Source organism: Pimephales promelas, chromosome 7, assembly GCF_988280905.1.
Source record: "Pimephales promelas chromosome 7, fPimPro1.hap1.1, whole genome shotgun sequence".
Lineage (NCBI taxonomy): Eukaryota > Metazoa > Chordata > Actinopteri > Cypriniformes > Leuciscidae > Pimephales > Pimephales promelas.
In genome coordinates this window covers 15,948,270-15,967,353 of record NC_142775.1, presented here as the reverse complement: position 1 = coordinate 15,967,353, position 19,084 = coordinate 15,948,270, and the positions used below count along the sequence as shown (strand labels likewise).

At 35.2% G+C, this 19,084-nt stretch overlaps 1 protein-coding gene across 5 annotated transcripts in view; it reads left to right on the top strand.

The window, feature by feature from the left end:
- Positions 1–19,084, top strand: part of lrp1bb (low density lipoprotein receptor-related protein 1Bb) — a 345,314-nt gene that overhangs the window by 309,553 nt on the left and 16,677 nt on the right. For 4 of the 5 annotated variants that reach the window (XM_089133134.1, XM_089133135.1, XM_089133133.1 and 1 more), the window contains 17 exons: positions 740–856; positions 3,933–4,039; positions 4,359–4,491; positions 5,257–5,363; positions 7,708–7,840; positions 8,264–8,386; positions 8,805–8,927; positions 9,260–9,400; positions 9,682–9,816; positions 11,198–11,317; positions 11,858–12,099; positions 12,536–12,759; positions 14,183–14,289; positions 15,131–15,247; positions 15,661–15,834; positions 18,583–18,708; positions 18,870–19,034. In XM_089133134.1, the coding sequence (XP_088989260.1) occupies positions 740–856; positions 3,933–4,039; positions 4,359–4,491; positions 5,257–5,363; positions 7,708–7,840; positions 8,264–8,386; positions 8,805–8,927; positions 9,260–9,400; positions 9,682–9,816; positions 11,198–11,317; positions 11,858–12,099; positions 12,536–12,759; positions 14,183–14,289; positions 15,131–15,247; positions 15,661–15,834; positions 18,583–18,708; positions 18,870–19,034 (2,394 nt within the window). Of the gene's footprint in view, positions 1–739; positions 857–3,932; positions 4,040–4,358; positions 4,492–5,256; positions 5,364–7,707; positions 7,841–8,263; positions 8,387–8,804; positions 8,928–9,259; positions 9,401–9,681; positions 9,817–11,197; positions 11,318–11,857; positions 12,100–12,535; positions 12,760–14,182; positions 14,290–15,130; positions 15,248–15,660; positions 15,835–18,582; positions 18,709–18,869; positions 19,035–19,084 lie in introns of those variants that run through there. The other variant, XR_016169265.1, reaches the window with a different exon arrangement.

Here is a 19,084-nt window from a genome sequence, read left to right as displayed (position 1 = left end):
TGCAGTTTGCTTCTCTTTGGCTGCGTTCTTGGAAAGAAAAAAACAAAACAAACAAAAAAAAAAAAACATGTCTCTCAATCTCGAAGTTTTGATCTGATGATGTGATGCTCCTGTGTGTTCTTCATAGAACCAAAATTCACAATTCTTCTTTTTTTTATTATTGAAATTAAAATTTTAAATTTTCAAAATTTTTGAATTTCAAATTTCAAAAAATTGAAATTAATTTCAAACCACAATGATCCAGTCCATTCCCAAAGGGGACACAATCAAGACCCACCCTACATTTTTTTTTTTTTTTTCTGGTTTAATAAACCATTCACTCAGATTTTATTAACTTTAGAGAAGAAAAGTCTGTTTCATGCCGACTTTAACAGTTCTTCTTGGCTCTAGCACCTCAGAAAGTTTTTAGTTTATATAACATAAACACTACACGTACTCTGGAAAAAGGTGGACTGAGCTCCTTCATCGCATACTGTGCAGAGGTGACAAAGTGTTTGATGTTACGTGTCAAGTGTTCAGGTTATTGAGGATAGAAGATATCGGCACCACAGTCAGGTATCTCATCTTATGGTGTGTTAGGCTCTTGAGTGTGGGCATGTTTTGAACTTAGTGTCAGATCCGGGCCCAGGAACCCTGAGGAAATGATGATTACGTGTTGAAATGCAGTAGCATTGCATTAATATTCATGCACTTTTGAAGCCATTTTCATCTGTGTGTTTGTTTGTGTCTGATGAAAAAGATGAAAAGACCTGCGGACCTCATGAATTTCGCTGTGAGAATAACAACTGCATCCCGGACCACTGGAGATGTGACAGCCAGAATGACTGTGGAGACAACTCCGATGAAGAGCATTGCAGTGAGTCGCTCTCATCTCTCTGAGCACAGTAAAGCTTTTTCCACACTCGTGTTTGTACTAAATTGTTTTAACTGTCAAGAAACAATGTCTGGAATCTTCAGAGGCCAGTTTCACAGACTATTTGAAGATGTCTTGCTTTCTGTCGGTTTGTTTACCATTTGTCTGTTCGCTTCTGATCTTGCTCATATTGCCACAAAGAAAGATCAACCATTTAAGTGTGTTTTATGTCATTTTCCACTTATGTTTCAAATCCATATGTTCTTTCCATACAATGACTTTTATATTTATTTATAGTTTACAGTTAACTAACTTGACAGCTCATTGCAACTAGAAACTGTTGTGTGGGTGAGATCTACAGTATGTGTTTTTACAGAATCTTTTATCTACAGTATTTTATTTATTTTTAGCTTTCAAAATTAAATGGCTGTTTTTTATCGTCAAGGTTTGCTAAACCAAATTGTTAGAATGTTATCTGGAGAATACTTACTTTTTTTTAAATTTAGAAGTTTAAAATGATGGTAACACTTTACTTAAAGCCTATATACTGTATACACTCACCTAAAGGATCATTAGGAACACAAAGGATCATTATAGAACACTAATACCATGTTTGACCCCCTTTCGCCTTCAGAACTGAAAACTTAATCCTACGTGGCATTGATTTGAAAGTTGCTGAAAGCATTCTTTAGAAATATTGGCCCATATTGATAGGATAGCATCTTGCAGTGATGGAGATTTGTGGGATACACATCCAGGGCACGAAGCTCCTGTTCCACCACATCCCAAAGATGCTCTATTGGGTTGAGATCTGACTGTGGGGGCAATTTTAGTACAGTGAATTCATTGTCATGTTCAAGAAACCAATTTGAAATGATTCAAGCTTTCATTATCCTGCTAGAAGTAGCCATCAGAGGATGGGTATATGGTGGCCATAAAGGGATGGACATGGTCAGAAACAATGCTCAGGTAGGCTGTGGCATTTAAACTATGCCCAATTGGCACTAAAGGACCTAAAGTGTGGACCTAAACCGCATACTGGATGTTTTTCCCTTTTCACACCAGTCTTTGTAAACCCTAGAAATGGTTGTGCGTGAAAATCCCAGTAACTGAGCAGATTGTGAAATACTTAGACCGGCCCGTCTGGCACCAACAACCATGCCCCGCTCAGAATTGCTTAAATCACCTTTCTTTCCCATTCTGACATTCAGTTTGGAGTTCAGGAGATTGTCTTGACCAGGACCACACCCCTAAATGCACTGAAGCAATTGCCATGTGATTGGTTGATTTAGATAATTGCATTAATAAGAAATTGAACAGGTGTTCCTAATAATCCTTTAGTTGAGTGTATATTGAGAATAGCAGAGGGCCTAACACCGATCCTTGCGGTACTCCATAGTCTACTGACATTATCTTTGATTTTACCCCATTTAAACAGACAAAATGGTAACATTCTGATAAGTACAATCTAAACCAGCTAAATGCCTGTCCCTGAACGTAGGCGATCCAAGAGTATTTTATGATCTATAGTGTTGAACGCAGCGCTATGATCGAGTAGAACTAGTATTGAGATACAGCCTTGGTCAGAAGCTGAAAGTAAATCATTTGTAATTTTAACTTGTGCAGTTTTTGTCCTATGATGTGGTCTTAATCCTGCCTGAATTTTTTTCATAGATATCATTTTCTTTCAAGAAAGACCACAATTGAGTGGACACAACTTTTTCTAGTATTTTAGACTGAAATGGAAAATTTAAAAATAGGTCTGTAATTTGATAGGTTATTTGGATCTAATTGTGGTTTTCTTAATGAGAGGTTTTATTACTGACAGCTTGAGTAGTCTTGGAACATGACCTAAAAATTAAGATGAGTTAATAATATTGAGAAGAGGCTCTTCCACTACAGGTAACACTTCTTTCAGTAGTTTAGTGGGTATTGGATCTAATAAACATGTTGTTAGCTCTTCCTGTCCTAGTTGTAAAGCGGTGTAGTTGTTTATGGCGATAATTGAGGCTGAATCATAAGACACCATAAAAGATTGTACATTTACAGTAGTGTGTCTGATGCTTTCTATTTTCTTAGTGAAGAAATTCATAAAATCATTACTACTACAATGTAATGGAATATTTTGCTCTGGTGATGTCTGTTTATTTGTTAGTCTAGCCACGGTGTTAACATTATCACTTTGCGGTATAATTAGTTGGATTGGTTCCATATGATATAATTAAATCTAGTGTATGATTTAGACAATGAGTGGGACCACTGACGTTTTACTTGACCCCAAATGAGGTTAATAAATCTGTAAACGCAGCCCCTAATGGATCATTTGTGTTATCTACGTGTGTGTTAAAATCTCTAACAATTATTTCTTTATTGACATTGACCAATAGATCTGAGAGAAAGTCTGCAAACTCTTTTAGGAAATCAGCATATAGGGCCTTGGAGGTTTATATAGTAACCAAGGCTTGTAACATGGAATCTGCAAAAATATAATGTATTTAAACTTTGAATTATGTAAATATATATTTAAAAAATGCATTCAATTGTACATTATGAATAGCTTTACAATGCATTATAAATAAATGCTTCAAGCAACATTTTTACTTTAAAAATAACTATTAAGAAATACACACATGCATGTGTCATTAAAACAACATGGGTTTGAATAAATAATGAGCATGTATAATGTCCAAGACTCCTTCTTTTTAATGGCTTTTTTTGTACTTTGCTGTTAAATCAACAACCTATTTCAAACAGTTTATATTAACAGATGTTTCTACCACCCAATATGTTTTTTTAGCCATTACAGCCTGTGAACTGTGAGAACAACCCTTTTATACATTCTAATTGCTGATTAGTCTGCAAATAGCTCCTTTTAAGTTCTTGGCAAACTTGCAAGAACCTTGAAAACAGATGGTACAATGCCAATTCATGTCCAAGTGCAAGGCCACTTTGGCAGTTTTGATTTGCTCTTGCTGCCACATGCTGTCCTATGCTAAGGTTTACTTCAGTTTATTCGGTGAGGGCATGGTCAGGGTAGCTGTGCATCTTTAGCTGTCTTATTGTGCTTTCATCTCTCCAGAGCCGGTGACCTGTAATCATAAGGATTTTGCCTGCGCCAGTGGGGACTGTATCTCAGCACGCTTCCGTTGCGATGGTGACTATGACTGCGCTGATAATTCGGATGAGGTCAGTGAATGCTAGATGTCATTCAAGGTCAACACAGTTGTCTTACAATATATTCCCAAACATTGCCTTCTAGCCATGTATTTCAAAGCTGTTTAATCTCGGTTTTCACATACTGTATCATTTCAGTCCTTATAATCCTATGGCTTTATAAGCAAGTGAGAAAGATATTGGATTTTTTTTTTTTACATTTGACTTACAAAACTTTAAATCCCCCTAATTATTATAAATAAACAGTCCAAAAATATTAGATAAATAAAAAGATACACTAAAGTATGAAATGACACCGGACTGAATTTGTCCTTGCTTTGTGCTTTTTCAGAAGGATTGCGAGACTCATTGTGCAGAGGATCAGTTTCAATGCCACAACAATCTCTGCATCTCACGAAAATGGTTGTGTGATGGCCAGGAAGACTGTAAGACAGGGGAAGACGAGCGAAATTGCTTAGGAACAGGTAACTTTATCACATCGTGTGGTCTTTAAAGCTGAGGTTTATCATTTCTGCACTAAAAAACAAGTATTTCCCAATTTTTTTTTTCCGCCCTTGTCAAGCACATAGGCCCTCCCTAAACTCACACCATTGGTTGAACCCATGCTTGAGATGCTCAAACTGACAGAGCAATATTGTCATAGCTGTACAAAGCCATAGATGTACTTTTGCAACGTGTTTTGCTTATAGTTATCTCTGCACATTAACCTGAGATGGATGGTAGTGTGCAAACATTAAGAACATTTAACATTTCAGCTTTAAATATTTTATGATTACATTGTCTGATAAGCTCAAATGCTGTAGCTTACTTTTGTTTTTTAAAGGTGTGTGCATAATAAACATAATACGGTGACTTAGTCAGCTCTCTGGTGTGTCTATTCCTTGATTAAATTTTAATTTAACCTAAGAACTTATTCACAAGCCTCAATATTTAATGTGCATATTTTCTATAAATCTCCTGTAGTGTCCCATCCCAGTTCCAAAATCATATTTTTTCTGCACATAAATCAGAATAAATGACTTTGAAATGAATTGTTTTTAACATTTTATAATAGTAGTTACATTTATAACATGTAACTGATTTTAGCATCAACGACATGACAAAAACCTTAGATTAAGTGGGTCAGTTTACAGTTTATCCCACTCTTCCTGTACACGTCAGTTGAACGTAGCTGTGTTGAAGTGTTTTTTTTTTAATTTTTTTTTTTTTATCTGTAATCTGTTTTGCAGTGGTTCCCTCCTGCTCTCTAAATGAGTATGTGTGTGCCAGTGGAGGTTGTGTATCTGCCAGCCTGAGGTGTGATGGACATGACAACTGTCTGGACAGTTCTGATGAGGTCAGTCCTCTAGCAAGACCCTCTCACCTTACATAAAGCGCTCCGCTCTCAGATACTGTGCACAAGTGCAATAGTGAAACAAAAACAAAGAGATGTACAAGTAGATATTTTGGAAACACATTTGAGGAAGATACTACTCTCCCCTTTACAACCTCTCTAGGGGGGGGTTCAGTTCAAGCTGAAAATCAACATGAACATTTTTACTACTTTCTTAATCTCTGAGTGAATCACAGTTGGAAAACCAAGAGGGATTCAGCTAAATAGGAAGTACATTCAGAAGCAAGACGAGTTATTAAATTTCTCTGAAGGATTATGACAATGATTCTTTGTTTTTGGTATAGCATGAACTGATGAATTGTGCACAATAAAACTAGCAGCATGTATTCAAGGGATCATGTGTTATTTTATATTATTGGGTGTAATAATATAGGTAAACATGCTTTAATGTTAATATTAGGGCTGTCAAACGATTAATCGCGATTAATCGCATCCAAAATAAAAGTTTGTGTGTACATAATATATGTTGGTGCACTTTGTATAATTATTTTGTACATATATAAATACACACACATGCATGTAAATTTAAGAAAAAAATATTATTTATATATAAAATATTTATATTTATATATAATATAAATTATGTATAAATCTATATACAGTATATACATGAAAATATTTTTTTAAATATATACAAGCATGTGTGTGTATTTATATATATAAAATAATTATACAGAGTGCACCCACATATATTATGTAAATACAAACTTTTATTTTGAAAACGATTAATCACGATTAATCGTTTGACAGCCCTAGTTAATATATATATATATATATATATATATATATATATATAATAAATCACATGCTGTATTTTGTAAATACAATATTTTACCTCCTCTATTTACAGTCTGATTTATACAAAGCCACTCCTTCCGAAAAGCTCAAATTGTTCTGATTGGCCAGCTGACCCAGTGCGTTGTGATTGGCCAAACACATCAAGTGTGTCGGAACTTACCATAATCCCGAGTTAGAGCTACAAAGGCTTATGAAGCATTTTTAAACACTTAATAATAATGTCAGTTCGAGCCCCAGTCGGATTCTGGAAATGTTGTTCGATCGGACCCAACATTTCAAGCAAGACTACGTAGAACCGAACCTTTTACAGTGGAAAGTAGTCTTTGTATATTGCCTGCATAGTTCTCTCCCAGGTTGAGGAAGCTGTCCTCTGTAAAATGACTGTGCACAAGCAAGCCTTTGGGTTGTACTGCTTAGGAACAGCTTTATAAATAAACGGTAAACACGACTATGACTAAAGGCTGTAATATACTACACTACTTTTGCCCAGATTTACAGTCTGGACAAGCTGTCAATGTCAGAGCTATGCAGATTTGAGTTGATAGATTTCACAGAAAATCGTGTATAATGGTCACAGGCTCCAATTTTCTAGCTTCAAAGTTTGATTCCATCTAAACATTTTTGAAATTTTGAGCCAATTTTAGAACAAGTATTGTTTTCATTTGTCACGTGTCTCCTAGCAGCAAGGCTCATGTTTAAGCACGAGTTTGTTTCTGTTCGTATGATGACTTGAAAGTCTGGTAATGTGTGATTCTCAGTCATTTAGTGTATGATGCCCAGTTTTTCCTATGTAACTATTTACTAAGTCGGCGAGTGTATGATGCTCCATAGTTTTTTTTAAAAAAAAGATCTGTTCAGAATTTAAAAATCGTTTAGTGTATTCCAGCCTTAAAGCTGATTTCAGCTGGATTTTTCATCAGTGTAGAACAGATGAAACAATGTGGTAACGCTTCCTTTTACAGTCCAATTACACATGTAAATACTATGTACTTATTTTAGTAACTACAATTACTGGGTAATAACTACTAACCCTGAACCTACCTCTGTTCCATGTACTCATCTTATATTAGCAAGTACTTTCTAGGTAAGTACACTGTACGTACTGTACTGTAAAAGGAAGCGTAACCACAATGTAATTGATGTGGCACTCCACAGTGAAACTATTCATTATTAATTAGTTTAATCAGATACATAAGTAATCAAAGGTTCAAAACCAAAGACATACTGAATATAGAACACTAGTATAAGCTCATATTTTATGATTTGTGCTTCAAACAAGCAATTAATATAACATCATAGCATATTGTTTTAATTAGCTGTGAGATAAACACATGTACCATACTGGAAACATAAATTGTTTTGAACACCTAGTATGTTAGACTCATGTTCGACTCCATGGAAACAGAGACTTTCTGCACTTTCAGAAGTACAGCACATTCTTTCTCTTGAAAGTGAGTATTTTAGGCTTTCGTTGTTCTGCTCACACCAGATGGACTGTGTCAAGGAGTGCAGAGAAGATGAGTTTCTGTGCAAAAACCATGCTCACTGCATCCCCAAACGATGGCGCTGCGATGACGTGTTTGATTGTGTGGACCACAGCGATGAGGAAACCTGCGGTCATGGTATGAAGATGTCCATATTTATGGTCAAACTTTAGTTTGGGGAACACACATTCACTATTAACTACAACTTTTGCCTCAATAAACTAAAAAAAAAAAAAAAAAGTTGTTGGTTAGGTTTAGGTATTGAGTAGGATTAAGGGATGTACTGTAGAATATGGTCATGCATAGTAAGGCAATAACATGTGCGTTATAACTACTAATAAATAGCCAATATGCTAGTTATATGCAAGCTGATAACTATAGTGAGAATTGGTCCCCAAACTAAAGTGTTACACTGTTTATCTTTTCTAAGACAGTTTTCATAATTAAATTGTTTTGGACATGCTCAAATTGTTTGTGTATGTGCTTGTTCAGGTTGTCATAACCCTTTTTACTGCAAATTATCCATGCAGTTTAAAAACCAGTTCAATGTTGTTTATTCAGATGCTTTCTTCTGTCGCCCCGATGAGTTCATCTGCAACAACACCCTGTGTAAGCTGCATGTGTGGGTGTGCGATGGTGAGGATGACTGCGGAGACAACTCTGATGAAGACTCAGAAATGTGCGGTAGGATGTTCAACATGACCTACGGCGGCGCTTTTAACCTGCTGAACTTTTCATTTGACTTCTCTGTCTGTATGTAGGAGTCACTGACTGCATTACCAATTAAATACACTACACTGAAAAAAATAATATGCTTATCTAATCAATAAAATTGTGGCAACATATTACAAGCATTATTAATAATTAAATTAAACTATTACTCAATTCTAATTTGTTCAATTTAATAAATAATATTGCTTGTAATCTGTTGCCACAATTTTATTGATTAGATAAAGCGTATTCATTTTTACAGTGTACATGAGCAAAAGTATATCACTGATATTAATCTAATTCCGACAAATGAATAATTTATAAAAAAAAACTAGTATAAAAAATCACTTTATATTTACAAATACTGTAAGATTTTGTTCTTTTTCTATAGCCAAACTACCATGTCCTCCAGCAAGGCCATATCGCTGCAGAAATGACAGAGTGTGTCTACGGCTTGATCAAATCTGTAACAATGTGGATAACTGTGGGGACAACTCAGATGAAGATGAATGTGGTAGGCTCACTCACAAGTCTTTGATGATGCCTTTATCCTCAACAGCACAATGAGAAATCAATCTTTTGTGCCAGACATTTTATTTAATTGACAAAAAAAAAAAAAAAAAAAACTAGTCTAGAATTTAGTGGTGTCACTGTTTTGCTAGCAGGTCCTGAGGTATTTCGGATAGAGACAGTAGTGTTCATTAATCATTCAAATGATCTTAGTAAATTTGATGGAAGACTCTTTGGTGGTGCTGAATAAGATGTGTCAGCTGAAGTTTGGATTGAAATGGATGTTGTTGTTGTTTTTTTCTTTCTTTCTTTCTTTTCCTCTGGGGCCCAAACCAGAGACTGTGTCAACTAGGCCCAAGCCGTGTGGGAAGGCAGAGTTTACCTGTAGTAATCGTAAATGTATACCCGCACAGCTACAGTGCGATCTGTTTGATGACTGTGGAGATGGAGGATCAGATGAACAGGACTGCAAGGCTTGTACGTGTTTACCAAATCTCTCAGATACATCTGTTGGAAAACAAGCAGTGTTGTCATATTTAAGGCAGTCATGGTGGATTACATGGACACGTGCTGTGCATCTGGAATTGCCATGTGAAAATCATTCAGGCTTATCTTCCAGATGTGTTTTTTGCTTCTACTTATTTTATTTGTCGCCAATGACCAAGCATCAAAACACACACTAAAAAGAATCCCATCATGCACTGGGACAGTGGGCTGCAAGTATGTCGCTTCAAAGCTCTCGCTCTCTTTTATTCCAGCTTCAAATGGAGACATATGTGGAAAGAGGATGAATCCATGTGGGGAGGATGCAGTGTGCAATCATACAAACACAAATGCAATTTGCCACTGCAAACCTGGCTTTCAGAGAAATCTCAGAAGCAGAAAGTGTGAAGGTACTGTCAGACTATCTTCCCTGATTCTGTTAACGTTCAGAAAAATGATTCACTGCTTTATCTGACTTTAGACTTTCAATGTAAATGTGTAGTGTACAATTTCTGACACCAGCAGCACCAAACAGAATTGCAATCGGTTTGTTTGAGCAATTCTGTGCTTAACATTAGCTATATCAGAGTCAGAAATTAAAATAGTAGTTTAATTAGAGTAAATTAAGGTTTTTGATGAAAACATTCCATGAAATTCAATGGGAACCAAACGGTTCAAGGTCCAAAAGACAGTTTCAGTGCAAACTGTTCAAAGGGCTATAAAATGATTTCAGACGATGAATAAGGGTCTTATCAAGCGAAACGATCGCTCATTTATAAATAAAAAAAAGTTTAAGTTTTGTAAGCTCAAATGCTCGCCTTGCTCTGTTCTGTGATGCGCTTCGTGACTCTCCTTTTCTGGAATCGTTTAAAGCCCTTTGAACAGTTTGCAGTTTGCACTGAGACTGGCTTTTGGACCTTGAACAGTTTGGTTCCCATTGAAATCCATTATATGGAGACAATCCTGGAATGTTTTCATCAAAAACCTTAATTTCTTTTCGACTGAAGAAAGAATGACATGGATATCTTGGATGACATTGGGGTGAGTAAATTATCAGCAATTTTTTTTTTTGTTTTTTTGTTTTTTAAGTGAACTACTCCTTTAATGGGTTTAAAATGCCCAAGTAAATAAAGTTGCAAAATCCCAGTGATGAATTCCTCATTTTTTATATGTCTATATGATTAATAAGTGTGATATATTTCCTTATACTTTGTGTTAGACCTACATATGTACTTTATCACATAACATATGAAATGTTTTCATTTATTGGTAATAGAGGATTTATTTTAATGAATTGATAGTTTTGCTTTGAATCCTGTCCTGTCAATCACTTTATCATTTAGAGGTTTTCCCACACATTATTTTGAGATTCAAACTACCTGTTCTTTTTATCAACCAAGATTTTTTCAAGGATAAAAAAAAAAATGTCAAGGATCAGTGTTTTCCTCTCTGTGTAGCAAAACTAAACCAGAGGCCGAAGTTACGCTTAAGCTCCAGAACATGCTTAACCTACTGAAAAATGTTTTGCATTTAAAAGAACATTTCCAGTAAAAGGATTGTGCACTCACATATAGTGTTTTTGCTGCGAATCAATGAGATGCAGTGAGCAGACCACATCTGACGTTTTATTTCCAAGCACTCAGCATGTGAAAAAAAAAAAAAACTCCTAATGCTGAACGTCACACAGTTTGAACAGCAAAAAAAAAAATATATATATATATACATATACATTTTCCAGAAAGTGCTTTTCCTCAATAACAGACTTTTGTCCTTCCCTCTTTTTTGTTGTAGAAATCAATGAGTGCCTTAACTTTGGCACTTGCTCTCACTATTGCACAAACACAAAAGGATCATACAAATGTACATGTGACAAAAATTATAAGGATTTGAATGGTAGCTGCATAGCAAAAGGTAAGGATCTATATTTTCTATTGACTTGACCTTTGGCTTCACTGTGACATTTTATTTAGATCTAGATCACTTATTATATCTTTTCATACATTAGCTTAGTACACCGGGCTTAGATATACATTTAAAACCATTTAAACCAAAGCACAAGTATCATTTCTGTGGTACATTTATACTATATGTTGTCATACATATAACTACACCCTAAAAAGTGCCGTGTTTTTTTAACCCAAGTTTGGGTCAAATACGGACAAACACAAATGTTGGGTTAAAAATGTGATTAAAAAAGTTGACCCAATGGCTGGGTTTGACTTTATTTGACCCGAAATTGAGGTGAAACAACCCAGCATTTTTTAGAGTGTATATATTATTGTCTTCCTGTAGAGTATTGAGCTTGAATTACTGATTATTGTTTGATTAAAATGCATATTGCTGTGTTAGTATGATATATCTGCATCTGTAATTGTCAAACTGTTGTCTTAAACCCTAAATGGAATTTAGCCACTTTTCATTTTTTTTGCATATTAATAACTCAACGGGCAGGACCAGAAGATCGAGTGCTCTACATAGCTAATGACACTGAAATCCGAAGTTTTGTGTATCCATTTAACCAGAGCCATGGACACAAAGTACATGCTCGCATCGAGGAAAATGCCCGCATCATTGGGATGGATGCTTTGTATCACCAACAAAAGTTTATCTGGGCTACTCAGTTTAATCCCGGTGGACTTTTTTACAAAGATATCCTAAACAGGAGTCAAACTAAAACAAATGTTGGCATCATAGTAAGTATTACGAGTCTTGTGTGCAGCATAAGTCATATTTTCTCTGGAAAATTCTGGATGTTTCCTTCAAGTTATTAATTTTCTTCTAATTAATACAGTATTTCCACATTGCATCTCCTTAATATAACGATATGCAGTACAACAAACAAACACAATTTTTGTGTTTCAGACAAGCAGGATATTATATTTTGATCTTCCCTGAGTTTAGTTGGTGTTTATATAGAATATTAAAACATAATCATATGTTGAGTCCTTATTTTGCCTACTTTGCCCTATCCCAATATCAAAAGCAGTTTATAGCAGTTTATCATGTTTATTTATTAATAACTTTTTTCCTAAAAAAAAAAAAAAAACATTATCGTATGTATAATCTTAAATATTCTGTGATGTCCTGGCCCACATGGGAATCACCTTGTTATCTGGGTGACTTTTGCAGTGCCCAGACTTCCGCAGACCCAGAGATGTGTCAGCTGACTGGGTGACTGGTAATATCTACTGGACAGACCACTCTAGGATGCACTGGTTCAGTTATTACACAGCTCACTGGACCAAGCTTAGATACTCGATTAATGTGGGGCAGCTCAAGGGACCCAACTGCACCCGTCTGATAACTGACATTGCAGGAGAGCCTTATGCCATTACTGTCAATCCAGTCAAAGGGTAGGAGCATGTTTCAATACCATTTAGGCCAATTTCTGCAGTTTATTTATTTTCTAAATGTGTCCAGGACCTGGCTTTTTGCTAAAAAATAGCATATTGTGATAAAGTTCATTATTGTTCATTAGTTCAATAATCTTCCTCAGGAAAAACACTTTTTCCATCCCACAGACTTCCCACTGAGGTGCCTTGATACAGCACTCTGGGAACAGCCTATTTGTTCAGAAATTTCTTTATGTGTCTTACCCTCTTGCTTGAGGGTGTCAATGATGGCCTTTTGGACAGCAGTCAGGTCGGCAGTCTTACCCATGATTGCAGTTTTGAGTTTTTAAAAGCCTCAGGAATATTTTGAGGTGTTTAGAGTTAATTAGTTGATTCAGATGATCAGGTTAATAGCTCGTTTAGAGAACCTTTTCATGGTATGCTAATATTTTGAGATAGGAATTTTGGGTTTTCATGAGCTGTATGCCCAAATCATCAGTATTAAAACAATAAAAGACCTGAAATATTTCAGTTGGTGTGCAATGAATCTAAAATAATATGAAAGCTTAATTTTTACCATTACTTGGAAAATAATGAACTTTATCACAATATGCTATTTTTTTTTAGAAAGACCTGTACGGTGGGTGTCAAAAGTCTATAGGAACATTGAAAATTAAGTTTTAGATTCGAAATCAGTTTATGTTTGTTTCCGCCACATAAAAAAAAAATAAAAAGGGAGATATAAAGTCAAAATTGCAAGATATAAACCCACAATTGCGAGAAAAAAACCTCACAATTGCGAGAATTCAGACTTTTTGGTTACACTTTATTTTGATAGTCAATTTAGACATTCTACTAACTATAAGTAACTTTTCAACTACAGGACAACTAACTCTCATTAGATTATTAGTATTATAGTAGACTGTCAGTAGACTGTAAGGTTATGGTTAGGTGTTAGGCTTTGGAGAATAAGTTTACTTGTAGTCGCCAAGTTACTTATAGTCAGTTGAATGTCTGTTGGGAGACCAATAAAATAAAGTGTTTGCAGATATTAAGCTGACAGTCTACTAATAATGACAGTTAGTTGACATGTAGTTGAAAAGTTACATATAGTTAGTAGAATGTCTAAAGTGGCCTATCGAAATAAAGTGTTACCGACTTTTTCTCTCCCAATTGCGTGTTATAAAGTTAATTGTGAGATTCTGAGGAAAAAAATCACAAAAAAAAAAAACATTTTATTCTGTGGTGGAAACAAGCTTCCATAGAAATGTTATGATTTAAATATATTTAGCATTCTGAATTACTTCTAGGTCACTAATCAAATAAAACAAATTTATTACACTGGCTTCTTAATCTTGCTGTATTTAAAGTTGGAATACTTGGTATAATTCACTAATATTGGATTTTTAAAATATTTATTAAGTAAATATGTTACCTGTTTCAGGATGATGTATTGGTCAGTAATAGGTGACCACTCACACATAGAGGAGAGTGCGATGGATGGCTCCATGCGTAGAGTACTTTTGGACAAGAATCTTCGAAGACCCACAGGTATGTTTTTGTATTTCTCGGTGTGATGGGCATGCACTTGTATTTCAACACTATCTCCTCGCTTTGAGTCCTCAGCTGTTTTTCTGTGAGTGTGATAAATGAGAGGTTGTTGTTTTGGTACTTTCTAAAGGGACGTGGTCAAGGTCTGAATGCGTTTGAGTAGAAACTTGTTGGTCTTTCATCCTTTTTTTCAGTACATCACAGCACTTTGCTCAATTCCGAGTTTGAGGGAATGTTTCAGATGCATTGCCTTTAGGTAAACCTGCAGGCGTGTTCCTCAGGGAAACACTAAGTACCGCTACATTTAACCATGGCCTCCTTTACAGGGGCCAACATTACGCCTCCAGTGCAGCTTTAGGAATCCATCATCTCTAGAAAAGGAACAAAACTGCAACATCCGAGTCTTTAATCAACAGAGGAAATGTAATGAGTCAAGCCATGCAAACTCAGAGAAATATGGGACAAACTTTTGCTGAGTTTATTTTAGGAAGAGACTGAAACTTTTGTGCTGAATATGTCCACATTGAAGCAAGGGTTTCTTAAAGGTTATTTAAATACATAAGACAAGTTCAATTTAGCACCTTATTGACTTAAACAGCTTTCATCCTTCTACAGTCTCACATGACCTAAATGAGTGAAACTCTTCTTGCGTGTTATTATTTTGGTAAACATGTTACAGTTGTGGTCAATAATAACCTGTTCTCATTTACTGGATTGTTTTCTTGTGAGGTTTTGCTTTTGTGTAGTATGTGTACTGTACATGTTTGAGGACAGATATGTCAAGTTTCTTAACATTTTGTACCAAGCTCTGAAAATAACTCTTCCCGTCATTTATCTGTAGGGTTGGCGGTTGATTACTTCAGCCAGCGTGTGTACTGGGCCGATGCCGAGCTCTCTGTTATTGGTAGTGTCCGTTTCGATGGCTCAGACCCACTGGTGGTTATCGATAACAAGCAAGGTGAGAAGAAAAGTTGAAAGGGAATCTGATAGTTTTTCCTTTGTATCTTAAATCAGCGCAGTCTCATCCCAAGACGTCATACAACTGACGCTTTTGACCATACGTCAACATCCGCCTTTTTAGGGTACCCTTAAACGTCGGTTAGATGACGTTATCGAATCGTAACCCTACCCCGTCACCTAACTGACGTCAAAGGTAAAGCGTCAGTTGTATGACGCCCCGGGATCGTCATCTAACCGACATTTAAGGGTACCCTAAAAAGGCGGATGTTGACGTATGGTCAAAAGCGTCAGTTATATGACGTCTTGGGATGAGACTGTGTTACTTAAATGCTTGAAATCATTAACCATTGAAATGGTTTTTTAGAAGATTCAGTTTGTCTAATGTCATTGCTTCACTTCATGCTTGCACAGGAATATCACATCCGTACAGAATAGATCTTTTTGAGGATTACATTTATGGAACAGGACTGAAAAATGAAGTTTTCCGAATACAAAAATATGGGAAAAAAAACATTGAACCTCTCGATCTGGGCATTGAAAAAACAACAAATGTCCTCATCTCTCATCGTTTCAAGCAGCAGGATGGTAAGAGCCCACATTTTCTCTAAATGTTTTTCTTAAGAATTATTTGTATGGATCCTAAGAGATTATTTAATGTATTGAGACTACCTGGTTTTTGAAAGAAAAGTAGTTTGTAGTGTTTTGAAGGTCACAGTAAATCCTCCAATTATTGCATGCACAGTATTTTGAGACTGTCATAGTGTTTTGTTCTTATGCCCAACGTTAAAGTAGTAATCCAAGTTCAGTTGACTGTAAGTCACCAGAGTTGTTATATTTACAACTATTATTTCTTGGAACAAATAAATGCATGTTTTTGTTTTGTTTTTACTTGTGGTTTCTTCATAAGTGTTTCTGTGCACCTCATTGAGGCACTACAAAAAATGAGTGCAGCTCACTAATGTAATGTAAGACCTATTTAATTTGCCTCCCCTATGCATTGCTTTTGTGCCCGCCTTCTAATATGCTGTCTTCTCAGAAGCGGGCCTCCTCTGCTGTCGGTCTTGGTTGCTCTTTGTTATCAGGTTGTGTTAATGGCCTTACAACCTAAAAAAGATTTTTCTGTTCTGGTGGGTTTGTAGCAAGGGGCAGCTGAGCCATGTCCCCACTGACTCATTAAAGTCAGAGATCTATCCTGCTGGAGAGACTTGTGCACTGGCAGCAAAAGCTAAAAGTATAGGTTTGATGTCCTCAGCAAAACACTAAAGATTGATACAGATGTCCCGTTATGCTGTCGGCATCCCTGAGTAACGGCTTTCAAATCTGTAGCTTTTGAGGCGCCAGTTCGATGAGTTGCTTTGAGAAATGAAATAAATAAGCTGGAAATGTTTCAGACTTTCCACAAATAGGTTACAAAATAGGACCTGGAACTTGACATTACTTTTTTTTTTTTTTAATAAATAAATGGTGAGTGAAAGCCTTTAAAATACGTAGATCATCTCATCTTAATACACACTCTAAATAATGTTGGGATGTTTTAACCCAATTTTGGGTAAAATATGGACAAACCCAGCCATTGGGTTAAAAATGTAATTTAAAAATGTAACCCAATGGCTGGGTTTGTCCATATGTTATCCAAAATTGGGTTAAAACAACCCAGCATTTTTAGAGTGCAGTATCGTATAAGTTATTTTTTGCGGTTTATATAATTTCCTAGCAATACCATAATTGGTAACAGTTTATAATAACTACACGCTAATAATCATTAGTTAAGCGTGAGTAAACAGTTAATTCATCATTCATATAGCATTAATAGACATTAATAAGCAGTTTATAAATACAGCAATAAATGCTTTCTTCTTGATTTATAAGCATATCTATAATGTGTTTAATAATTATAATTTCATTCTTTATAAATAATCAATTTATCATTTCTAAATGAAGTTTATCATTTTTTATAAACCAGTTATTTAAGAGTTGTCAGTGGTTCATAAGATCACTTAGAATGTGTAAGTAAATGATTAATAAACTATTTAAATGTGTATTCAAACATCTTATTATTCAGACATATAGTGATGGTTACTTAGTGTGTTAATAAATGCTTTATTAACATGTATTTATACTGCAATTCAGGGTTAATTCAGGTAGTTATAAAGCATTTAGTAGTGGTCAGTTAACTATGTTTGTGAGCTCATCTAAAGTGAGGACTATTCATACTTGTAAAGCATTTAACAGCCTTTAAATCTCCTTTATAAATGATTTCCATGTTCTGTATCACAGTGTTGTGTTGTTACATTTTACTGTTTAGAAGATTGATGTGCCTTTAAATCTCCTTTATAAATGCTTTACAAGGCATGAATAGTCCTCACTTTAGATGAGCTCACAAAATAGTTAACTAACCACTACTAAATGCTTTATAACTACCTGTATTTACTATATTTACTTACACTTTCTAAGTGATCTTATGAATGACTGACAACCCTTAAATAACTGGTTTGTAAATAATGCTATACTTAATTGGTAACACTTTACAATAAGGTTCGTTAGTTAACATTAGTTAACTACATTAGTTAATATGAACTAATAATGAATAGCAGATATACAGCATTTGTTAATCTTTGTTAATGTTATTTTCAACATTTACTAATACTTGATTAAAATCTTGTTAACATTAGTAAATGCATCGTGAACTAACATGAACAAACGATGAACAGCTGTGTTTTCATGAACTAACATTAACAAAGATGAACAAATGCAGTAACAAATGCATTGCTCATGGTTAGTGCATGTTAGTAAATACATTAACGAATGTTAACTAATGAACCTTATTGTAAAGTGTTACCACTTAATTTAGAAATTATTAAATGATCATTAACAAAGTATTAAAATACAATTATTAAATGCATTATATAAATCAAGAAAAAAACATTTATAGCTGTATTTATAAACTGCTTATTAATGTCTATTAATGCTTTATAAATGATGAATTAACTGTTTACTCATGCTTAACAAATTATTAATAGCGTGCAGTTATTATAAAGTGTTACTCAATAATTTAAACACATATCAAAAAGCCAGAATGGATAAAAAAAAGAAAGAAAAAAAAACTTGCCTAAATTTAGTTATTAGACAAAATGTTGGTTTGAATCAGGAAAGTCAAAAAAATGTGTAATAGGTAGAAATTGATAGGTGTAAAATGTATGAAACAACAAATCATTTTTCAAGTAATTATTTGTAAACGGTAAATTATCATGATTTTAAACTGAAGCTCATTGATTTATCTAAATGTTTTGTACCTTCCGAGTTAAATGTATGCTTTGTCGTTTTTGTATTCAGTGGCCAATCCCTGTCTTAGGATGACCTGCGATTTTATGTGCTTGCTCAATCCAACCGGGGCCAGCTGCACCTGTCCAGAGGGGAAGACCTTGGTCAATGGCTCTTGTATTGACCCCATTGTTTCAGGTCTGAAGCCTCACTTCACTGTAGGGCTGCTCCGTTTGATTTGTTCTTTGCTAAGCTTGCCGTTTTTTTTTTTTGTTTTGTTTTTTGTTTTTTGGGGGGTTTTTTTGGGAGGGGGGTTTGGCATTTTGGAGGTATAATTAATTTATTTCAATATGTTAAAGGTGAGCTGTGTCGACCTGCCTGTGAGAATGGAGGGCGTTGCTTGGGCAATGAAAAAGGAGACTGGCGCTGTTACTGCTGGCCCAGTTTCTCTGGAGAGCGCTGTGAAGTCAATCACTGTACAGATTACTGCTTAAACGGAGGCACGTGCACTGGCTCACCTCTCGGTAAGAAACTCTCTTCGCTTTGTGTACATTTGAATTCATGATTGAATTAT